The 11,659-nt window shown below is 35.7% G+C and overlaps 1 protein-coding gene across 3 annotated transcripts in view; it reads left to right on the plus strand.

The window, feature by feature from the left end:
• The window catches only part of prpf3 (PRP3 pre-mRNA processing factor 3 homolog (yeast)), a 30,410-nt gene that overhangs the window by 4,541 nt on the left and 14,210 nt on the right, over window positions 1-11,659 (plus strand). For all 3 annotated transcript variants that reach the window (XM_048152223.1, XM_048152224.1, XM_048152225.1), the window contains exons 3-12: window positions 3,442-3,572; window positions 4,283-4,438; window positions 4,744-4,830; window positions 6,487-6,749; window positions 6,927-7,045; window positions 7,148-7,335; window positions 7,460-7,626; window positions 7,846-7,928; window positions 8,068-8,211; window positions 8,781-8,880. In XM_048152223.1, the coding sequence (XP_048008180.1) occupies window positions 3,442-3,572; window positions 4,283-4,438; window positions 4,744-4,830; window positions 6,487-6,749; window positions 6,927-7,045; window positions 7,148-7,335; window positions 7,460-7,626; window positions 7,846-7,928; window positions 8,068-8,211; window positions 8,781-8,880 (1,438 nt within the window). The remainder of the gene's footprint in view (window positions 1-3,441; window positions 3,573-4,282; window positions 4,439-4,743; window positions 4,831-6,486; window positions 6,750-6,926; window positions 7,046-7,147; window positions 7,336-7,459; window positions 7,627-7,845; window positions 7,929-8,067; window positions 8,212-8,780; window positions 8,881-11,659) is intronic.

The raw sequence follows: 11,659 nt of genomic DNA on the forward strand, positions 1-11,659 counted from the left end.
TCCACAGATGATATATATTTATAAAAATACATTTAGACCGCTTAGCATAGTGATTGCTATCAGGATATGAGGAGACTTTCAACCAGCATAACAAAAAATGTTTCTGAAGACAATCACTTATTGCACCTTAAATATCATTAGTAGTTCGTTACAAGGGCATCATATTACTTTTAATTTAAACCTCTTTTAAATATTAATCAACGGTTGTGGTTAACCCAACATATTCTTTAAAATCTAAAACATGTGAGGCCCATTCACACCAAGGATGATAATGATAAAGATATAGTTATAAAAATCATTCTAAATATAAAAGAAAAGCAGAGTCCACACCACAACTGTAATGATAATGATACAGAGAAACAATATCGTTGGAATCACTTTTAGAATGATTTTTTCAGTTGATGAATGATGAAAATATTGACAGCCAATCAGAATCCATTCTGCTTAGAATAAACAGAACGATATCGTCCGCTAGTTCTTGGTGTGACCAGGTGTGTGGAAACAAGCTGGTATTTTTTGTAATAAAAATGTGAATGAGAAAAAAAAACCCATTTCCCTTTTTTACTGGTGAAATCAGACATTGGCATTGTCATTCAGGACCCACAAATATTGCCCTATTTTTTTTTTGTTTTTTTTGTATATTGTATTCAACATTATATAGGCTGTGACGATAACCGCATTACCGCATAACCGCGTTAATAAGATGTCGACCGTGGTGTTTAGGTCATCAACGCACTCTTTTTTTTTTTTTTTTTTTTTCTGTTTATTATTTGCTAGTGAAAGTTACGGGAATGCATATGGTGTGTTATATGAAGTATAAACAATTTGTCATTGTTTGCCAATTTACTGTCTTCCTTCCCGGCAGCGTCTGCAGTATTTCCTCTGTGTTTTTTTTTTTTTTTTTTTGCAAGGTGGTGGGGGTTGTCTGCCGAACGAACAGCAAGAGCAGAACGAATTTGTCAAACGTTTTAAACTCAACAAAATTGTGAAATGCATATATCAAGAGCATGCTCACAGATGAAAATAACAGAGAACAAAACAGCGTTGGATGAAGTAGATTAGCGCCCTGCACGGGCCTCAAATATAGGCCCTATCCAGTCTTTTTTTTCCCCTTCTCCCAAAACAGCTTATATACTACTGTTTCAGCTATTAAAATAGTTCAGATTTGTATGTAATGTAAAAATGGTTATATTTCATTTCTTTTCTTTATAAAATTAATTTACAAACATTTATAAATTTAGCCTTCTCAAATCATAAGGACTTGTCTAAAATATAATCTATAGATATAAAACAGTTCAAGCATATCACAATGTTAGTTTAAATGTTTAACCTAAATAAATGTGCGCTCTTAGACACATATCCAATCGTTTGTACGGAGTGAAGCTGAAGCGGGCTCTGCAGGACATGGAGGCGTTAGCGAGATCTCTTGCATTTTAAAAACATCTTAAAATAGGCATTCATTTTTGCTCATAAAGGTAAGAGTAATACGTCATTCCAAACTGTAAAGGTCTACTTTTGTTCGTGTACACTCACAATATCATCAAAACGTTGTGCTTTTCTGCCGTCTCTGGCTTGAACAGGGGTGCTTCACACAGGCATGACGAATATATATAGAAAGCTTTAAATTACTACTTTAAAACGAAATAGAGTGCCCCAGGGATGACGCGTTTTTGTAGGCCAACCCGGAAGTTAGCGGCGCGCGGGATCCCTCGACTGAAAGCCTATTCATTTTCCCCATAGACTTTTGGAAAATCGCAGAAAATAAGCTCTGTGTTTAACAAAGGGTTATGACACTTACACGTTTTGTCTATCAAGATAATCTTTACAAGTTAACACAACATTTATAGATTTTGAAGCCTAAATAAAGTCGTCAGATATAAAAGGCTAACAGTAAGCTATAAACGGACTACAGCACACCATGGTCGCGGATCAACGTCGTCACCACCAAGCGTCCTCAAACTTTATTTAGAAAACAACTCTATTTAAAAACATGCTCACTGATTATGATCTGCGCTGTGTATGAATACTTATCCACTTTTTCATGAGAAATGCTGTCCAAATGTCCCGTTTTTAATGATGACGTCTAAAGTCCCCGCCAAAGGAAGTAGTCCCTTTTAGCAATTTGTTAGCAACCGCCGATTTGAAGACGCAGTAAAAGTTTAAAAAATCACAAGTGGGTTATAACTGGTGTGTTTTATGTCATAGATCAAAACGTGAAAGTATTTAGAGGCTTTGTTTACCACAGACCTTATTTCAGGCGATTTAGCAAAAACCAATTCAAAAAACCCATAGACTTTATGGCGTTGGAACCGGAAGTCCTAAAATGCTAACTCGCTTCCGGGTTTTGCCTACAAAAACGCGTCATCCCTGGGGCACTCTATAATTCAAATCGAAAATAGAAACTCTTTTATTATGTAATCCGTGCATTTCTCTCTAAAGGCACATTTAATGAGGAGATGGCCAGTCATTTTTTTTTTTTCATAACCATAATTGATGGATGTCTAAAATATAAAAATAAGGAAAGGCCTAAAACAGGCCCGATTAAAATTTGCGTTTTATTTTATAATTCGATACAATAAAAAAAATAAAACACAAATTATAATGGTAAATATGTAAAACTTTGTCCTATAATCGTATAGCTGCTTATATATTCTGATTTTTATGTTGCTCTGTTCTGAATAGGCCTACCTTAAAATTTAAAGGATTTGCTGCAACGCAATTTTGTCTGATATATGAATATATTTACTAGCCTATTTTTTAACTTGAAAGGGTTAGTTCATCCAAAAATTTAAATTCTGATTTCATCGTTCTCGCACGTCACACGCATGTACGTTTGAACATCCGTGTTTACTACAGCATGTGCGTTGTAAATCTGTTCATCATATAAAGCGATATGTGTGTCTTCAGAAGACTTGGATTAAATAGCTCGATTGATTATTTTTACGATGTCTTCATGAATTTTTTGGGATCTCTTAAGTTTTAGGGGAATGAACTTTAAATGGACGGACAGAAATCCAGAAATCTCAGGTATCATGAAAAATATTTACACCCCTAGTTGACACATCTGTCTTTACTATACAATTTTTTTTTATAATGTAACACCCTGTCTACACAAGATGTGAGAGGCGTGATGTGACAAAAGAAAATAGAACTGATTATAATCAGTGATGCTTTCTACAGTGCGACAACAAATTCCAGACATTAAACTGATTAAACTGATTGCGCTACTTCTTGCACAAAGAACAAATGGGTTTGCAACAAATGTTTTGTCACATCCAGTGTAGAGGGCCTCAATGGCAACAGTGGTGTATGCAGAATTATTCATAATTTTAGAGTCTGAGTAACTGAGTTTTTTTTTTAATGCGTCTGATATACTGTGGCAAAGCAGTGAGAATTCCATGAGACTCTTCATTAATGATCAATATCTCTCTCTTCTTTTAGACCAGCTAAGGCCGTTTCTTGATGATTCGGCAAGCAGCTTTGTTGAGCGTCTATTTGAAGCTCTTGAGGAAAGCAAAAACTCCCGTGGCAGCAAAGGAGCTGGAGAGAAGAACCGCAAAAGAGAACTGAAGGTATAGAGATTTCTGTGCCTCCAATGTCTGAGTGTGAAGGAACATTTATTAAAAAAACAAATAAGCTGTGTCCCAATTCAGAGGCTGCCCATTTGAAGGCTGCACACGTCATCGAGTTGGTCTCATTTAAGAAAAGTAACTGTAATAAAATTGACTTTTATTCCACGTGAGGTGTAAAATACTGTAATTTCTTTATTACTTTGCAGTCTAACATTTACTTTTCTTAAATGAGAACGACTCGGACGTATGCAGCGTTCAAATGCGACCTCCGGAGGATGTAGCTCCTGAATTGGGACACAGCTATAGTCTGTTCTGAATCAATTTTGAGTCACTCTTTTCTGAAACTCTTAATAGAAGGTAGATTACAGGGATAGTTCATCCAAAAATGAAAATTTCACTTACTCAAGTTGTTCCAAACCGGTTTGAGTTTCTTTCTTCAGCTGAACACAAAAGATGTTTTAAAGAATGTTGGCTATCATACAGTCTATGGTATCCATTGACTTCCAGAGTAGGAAAAAAATACTATGGAAGTCAGTGGCTACTGTCAGATGTCTGGTTAACAACATTCTTTAAAATATCATGTGCGTTCTGCAGAAGAAAGATACTCATACAGGTTTTGAACAACATGAGGGTGAGTAAATGGGTCTGTACCTTTTAAGTAAACTTTCTCTCTGACTACATCTTATTTTTCCTCCCTCTCCTTTGTTTAGGAAGTGTTTGGAGATGAGGTGGAAGGAGTGAAGGATGGACACAGTGTGGATACAGCAGTAAAGAAGAAGAGGGTACCTCGCTTTGAGGAGGTGGACGAACCAGCTGTTTTACCTGGACCCCCTACAGAGAGTCCTGGCATGCTTACCAAGATGCAGGTAACACCATGCCATCAGTAAAATAAATCACTAGACAGAGAGGTATCTGATGGAACTCATACAGGATTACTTTAATAAAATGTTGAAAATTTAATGAAAGGAGTAATGGGATGAAGTGTGATCACGAGAATAGTTGGAACATTTTATGACTTGTAAGCCTAAAAATACTTGGATAATAATGCTTAGTGCTGCACGAGTATGAAAGTTCACAGCTTTTTCATAGAGGGCACTAATAGCTTATAATTGAATTTTTGATGTACTGCCTGTGTCAAGTGTAAATACTATCTGTGATACCCTATTTTCAGATCAAGCAAATGATGGAAGCAGCCACACGGCAGATTGAGGAGAGAAAGAAACAGCTAAGTATTGTGGCTCCTGTCCCCACTGTGCAGGTAATAAACAATACCAAGCACCTGTTTACAGCGACTGCCCTGTAGTAAAAAGAAATCTAAGGAATCATAAAAATACCTTGCATTTGGTTTATTTCATTTATGATTGTTGATAAATTAATCACAGGTAATCTTGTTTTTCAGAATAAAATGTGCGCTATACTGACTAAAATAAACATTCTGCTAAAATATTTCTTTTATTAAATGTAGGTTTAAAATTTTACATGTAACGCCAATAAATTATTTAAAAAAATTTTATGAGAGTAAAAGTAAAGTAAAGAGACTTTCAAGTACACTTTTTATAAGTATGCAGTAACAAAGCACTTATAAAACATTTTTAAACTATTAGTTTACAGTTAATTCATAGTTTATAAATTGAAGTCTTTAGATTAATACAACAATAGGCTATGTGCAAATAGTGAGTTCTTCATTGTCACAGTAGTTAACAATTATTATTGTTTAATTATCTCATAATTAAAGAGTTAGATAATGTTTTTTATGCATTAACATACAAGTGATGTACAGTATTTTAAACCAGTAGTAAAGGAGCTGTTAATGTATTAGGGGTAAATACTCCTCACTTTAGATTAGGTCATGGAAAATACAAAATTGCCATTAATTAAGTGCTTTAAACCAACCTTTATTAGACATTAATTGCAGTAATATTAAGGGTTCCAAATTTTTTATAAACACATTGTGCAATTGACTTTATACATAAACATTTCTTTACGTTACTATTGATAAAATTGTGAAGAAATGTAAAGGAAAAAAATAAAACATAAAATAAAAATGTAAAAGGCAGAAACATTTGGAATAATTTTAGTTAGTGTATTATATAGATATTTTTTGAGCACAGAAAAAAGAAATGTTATAATTGAGTCAACCTCGATAAACACACTGCCACTCAATACATCAATGCTGTATGTTTTTGTTTCTATGCACGTAAGAAAACGTATACATGGTAGAACTAAGTAAAATACATAAAAATACTCATGAGAACACAGTGTTAAAATACATCAGTTAGGGTTAAGATACTAAGGATAAAGTAATATGTAACTCTTTACATGAGAATTAAACAAAAGGAAGTTAACAAATTACTGTGACAACGAATGAACTCACTATTTGTATATAACCTATTAATATATTAACAATATAAAGACTACAATTTATAAACTATGAATTATCTATAAACTAATAGTTGATTGATAATAAAAGTTGTTTGATATTTTATTAATGTATACTTATTATAAAGTGTTAACGACTTTGTTTTGTAAAGGAGTATAAATGTGATATAATTACTGTTCCAATGAATGTATGTTCCTCATACCAGTTAACATTTAGTGTGTGAGCCTTGTTTCATTTAATGATTTTAACTTCTGCTTTAAAATAAGTAATGAGCAATTTACGTTTTTAATAATTTATAACTATTGGATTTTTTCATCCTGTAAATCAATTTATTGAAGAAATAATCGACAGATTAATCAATTATGTAGCCGTAAACTCCAGTTTACAATAAATTACTTGTTATAACTGGTACAGAGTAGACAGCAATGTTGTTATCGCTTATGTTATGTTATCTTTTTTATCCCTAATAGTCTGTCATCCTTTGTCATCTAAGCTTTAAAAATGGATACCAAACTTTTGTTTTCACTCCTGTAGTCCAGACTGATTCCATCTCAGACGGACTCTAGTGCTCCACGTCCCATCCTCCCAGCGGTGGGTGCTACTCAGTCCATCGCTCCTTCTCAGGCTGCTAACTTCATGAATGACGCTATAGAGAAAGCCCGCAAGGCAGCTGAGCTGCAGGCCAAGATCCAGTCCACGCTGGCCATGAAACCAGGAATTCTGGGTGCTTTGGGAAACACAGGCCCACATAACCTGGTAGCCCTGGCCAACCTGCACGCCATGGGCATTGCACCACCGTGAGTGTTTGTATATATGTAGAAATGCTGGTCTTTTTTTGTACATAATCTGAAGAAGAATATTGGGAGCAAGCTTCATGTTTCTTGGTAACATTTTTATTAAATTGCAATGTGTTTTCATGTTAAGGAGGAATTTATTGCTAAAACAAATTAAAGTTTTCACATATTTGCTTATAGTAAAGTGGAGCCTCGTGAAATCACAAAGCCAACTCCCCTCATTTTGGATGAGCTCGGACGAACTGTTGATGCCAGTGGGAAAGAAATTGAGCTCACACATCGTATGCCCACTCTAAAAGGTACCACACACTGCTACAGAAATATGAATGTCTCACATTTGGTTGTTTTGAAATGCACTTTTCCTAATGTTCTCTTGTTGTATTTTTTCCCTCTGTCTCTAGCAAACATCAGAGCGGTGAAGAGGGAACAGTTTCGGCAACAGTTAAAGGAAAAACCCAGCGATGACCTGGAATCCACATCTTACTTTGACCCACGAGTGGCCCTTACTCCTGCACAGAGAGCCAAGAAAGGCTTTAGGTTCCATGAACAGGGGCGCTTTGAGAAGATCGCCCAGCGCATACGCACCAAGGTAGGCAACAGCATCCCTCTTTATTTTTGACTAAAATGCATAATTAAAAATTTGATTAAAAAAAAAAAAAAAAAAAAAAAAACTTCAGTAATAATTGAGGAATCATATGATCTCCTATCCTCAGGCTCAGTTGGAGAAGTTACAGATGGAGATTGCTCAGGCTGCCAAGAAGACAGGCATACAGGCGTCCACTAAACTAGCTCTTATTGCCCCCAAGAAAGAGCTGGGAGAGGGGGAGATTCCTCATATAGAGTGGTGGGACTCCTACATCTTGCCTTCCCACATAGAATTGTAAGAGTCAAAAGCTTTCAAATCTGCTACAGACAATTATAAAATATAAAAAGACAAGTTTAGAGGAAAACAGCATGCTGGTCCAAAGTCATATTGACATTGTGCAGGATTTAGGCTGTCTTTTTCATATAATCTGGCAGTCATGTAGTTCCTTTTGATAATTAATAACAGAATTGAGTGAAATTGGTCACATTAAATTTCTTCTGTTCTTTTTTTCAGATCTGCATGTACAAATTTAGATGAGGTGGAAATGCATGGAGTCACCAACCTAGTTGAACACCCCATTCAGATGGCCCCTCCAGGTATTCATGCATGCATTGAACATCAAAACCTTCTGCAGACAGAACCTGGTTTAATTTCAAAAGACTCATTTATCCGAATATTTGGCCTAACCTTTTATGTTTCTATTTCCGTCTTTCTCTTTTTGCCTCTCTTTCTCAGTGGATACAGATAAGCCAGTGACTCTGGGTGTGTATTTGACTAAGAAGGAACAAAAGAAGTTGAGGAGACAAACTCGTAGAGAAGGCCAGAAAGAGGTGCAGGAAAAGGTCCGATTGGGTCTTATGCCTCCACCTGAACCCAAAGGTACATCATCAGCCAGACACCTGCCAGTAAGACAGAGGAAGTATAAATGTATAATATGTTTAATATATTAACCAACCAGCCAAAGATTTGGGTACACCTCAACAGTTATAAATAATGAGCCACACGGCTCATTCTTTATAGCTGTTATTATTCAATTAAAGGTTTTTCACATTTTCCACAGTTTAGGGTTTGGTTTGGTTTAGGGTTAGTTGAATGTAATTATGCATAATTTACAGTTATTACTTTAGTAACTACATGTAACGTGTAACAATGGCACTATAAAATAAAGTGTTACCAAAACTAATAGCAAACAAACAAATAGTATTAATAGTCATTCATTTTATTTAAGATATACTATGATAAATTTGAACATGGATTTTTATTCTTATTTCACATTCATACATACATAGACTTTCATGGAATATTAGATCATGAATATTGCCTCAGAAGTCATGGAAATTTAGTGGTAAAAATGTGTATGTATAAAACCATGTATATTTTATACATCTACAAAGTAGCCACTGGATTACAGCTCTGTGTATGCAATTTTTGTCTATGTTTGTCTGCAGTGCGGATCTCTAATCTGATGAGGGTTTTGGGGACGGAAGCTGTGCAGGACCCCACTAAAGTGGAGGCTCATGTTAGAGCACAAATGGCCAAGAGGCAGAAGTGAGTGGTTTCACACGCACAAAGTATTGGTTTCAAAGCCAATAGTACTGTATTTTCCAGACAAAAAGTTGCACCGGGTCAAAATTGCACATTTACAAACATTATACAAACATTATATTTTATAAACATTATAAACACTAATGATGTGGCACGATTTTCGAATATTTGATTAGTTGATTTAATTATAGAATATCGAATAGGTTGTGCGGTTGTTGTCTTAAAAAAAAAAAATTCCATATGTTGTGGTGCTGATGCAATGTTGACATGTTCATGTAAACAGAGGGTGGCGCGTGCTGCCAATAATTCACCTAAAAGCTGTCAATCAACTCTCAGACAACAGAAGAACAACACATTGTCTCTCACACACACTGTACACTTGCGTGACATATAACAGAGATATTAAATTAATGTTCGTGTAAGTGCCGTCATTCAGGCTGTTCACAATATGTTATGACGTGTTTAGGCAGCCTAAAATCATTATGGCTTGAGGTAGGCTTGCTGCGATAGTCGGTGCTACCGATGTTCAGCTGCAACACCGGTATAATCACTTGCCCACCGTGGCACGGTGATGCTACTCCACGGGTCATCCCCCCCGGTGATGCTACTCCACGGGACACTTTTCAGAGGCGCATTCCGACTTCGCCTCAGCGCCAGGCTCAAGTCAAACGAGCGCGGAAAAGGTAACGTTAGGTGACGACAAGGGAGCTTCAGTTGAACAACAGTGAATTGCGGTCAGATGAGATGGTGTCAGGCTATGTCGGTAAAACTTCAAAAAATATACATGACTGTCCAATCAGCCGTTATACTGTGCTCATGGCGCGCACTCAAGAATTGCATGTGCAAATGCGCCGGCGCGCGCTGCATAATTAGGCCTACTTTATTATAGCTTAAATAAAGCGCAAAAGAAAATACGACCGTGCACCGTCGTTGTTCACAGTTCTGCCTCAAAACTGTGCATGCATTTATTTGTTGACATGGTTTTAAATTGTTATCCAATTTGTTGGCCTTAAAACGTCTTAAAAATGCACATATGTACACCAGGGAAATCTAAATTTTCTCGGGGGAGCATGCTCCCGTACCCCCCTAGCAAACTACATTTTCTGACCTCGGTAATTATGAAACTCTGTGTACGGCCCAGCTTATTCTATCTAATGAAATCTGAGGTAAATGTGCATTTCTCCAAATGTGTGCACTTTTGGTCTAAAAGTTTGTATGTGTATGCACTGTGATCAAAAATAAATGGGACCAAACGCGATTAAATGTAAAGGTTTGTGTCTCGTTATAAACTACCGATTGATTTTGCATTTCTATCAGAAATTAAGAATTAGTGTCTTTGTAGTGGTGCAAATATAATAATACTTCAAATCTCTAGGTTAAATCAGAAGATTTTTTTTGTAAAAATGTTTCTGTAACAGCTGCCAAAATATATATAGCTCTACTGTGGTTTTTTAACAAATTTTCAAAAAAAAAAAAAACCTTTTTTAAAACATCCCCCCCTCTGTTTTTTTCACAAATCGCACCCTGCATATATATATATATATATATATATATATATATATATATATATATATATATATATATATATATATATATATATATATATATATATATATATATATATATATTAGGGATGCAACAATACAGTTAGCCCACGGTTCAATACATACCTCGGTTTTTTAACCACGGTTTTCGGTTCGGTTCGGTTCAGTTTGTTATTCTATGCTTAGGCAATAGGAACAGTAAGAGGTTAGTAGAAAAAGTAAAAACGATTTATTGCAATACTCCTTTATTTTATTTAAAAGCAAAGAAAAGTCCACTAGTTTCTAGTGTATTGTATAATATAAAATAATTTTTTATTTTAAAATTAACACTGACATCTCACAGCTGTTGGTAGCCCATGTACAAACTGTACAAACAAATTCTCCAAAGCTGTTTACCAAGCTTTCGATTAAATTTAATATTTGAAATCACCAATAAAATCTGACAACTGCCTCATTTTATTTTATTTTTTTTCTCAAATGCTGGAATCATGACAAAAAATCTGTACTTTTCAGGCTGGATCAAGCTAATGCGCATGCGCAGACCTAAATGCGCGTCTCTTGTGCCTCATTTCGGAGACACTCGTCTGGCTGTTTCTATAGAAACCGGTGCTTCTAACGGCCGCTGCAGTGACGCGATGACTTTATCAGTCAGCGATTGGCTCTTATTTAGAAGGCGGGACTTATTCCACCATATTGCGCGTTTCACTTTCTCCCATTCAAAACAATACGAGTGACGCGTCTTGTGTTATTCTATAGTCTTTGATTATACTCAACGGCAAAACCGAAATGTCTCCACACCACAGATTTGAAAGACGCCGGCGCTTCCTCGTACTGTAGCCTCACTTCCCCGCCGCTCGCCATGTTAAAGTGTGGAATGATGGTTCAGCGCCCCCTAACTTTAGAGCATAGTGATTGAATATTTACTCGCGGGGAGGAGTACTCGTAGACTTACAGGCACACACAAACAGTCAATTCGGAGAGAAATAAAACGCACATAAATTATTTAAACGTAAAACCGAAAAAAACGCAATTCACAAGCGCGTATTGAACCGTGGATGTCGTACCGAACGGTTCAATATTATATTGAGAATTGTGGCATCCCTATATATATATATATATATATATATATATATATATATATATATATATATATATATATATATATATATATATATACATACACATACATACACACACACACACACACACACACACACACACACACACACACACACACA

Source organism: Megalobrama amblycephala, linkage group LG13 (assembly GCF_018812025.1).
Source record: "Megalobrama amblycephala isolate DHTTF-2021 linkage group LG13, ASM1881202v1, whole genome shotgun sequence".
NCBI lineage: Eukaryota > Metazoa > Chordata > Actinopteri > Cypriniformes > Xenocyprididae > Megalobrama > Megalobrama amblycephala.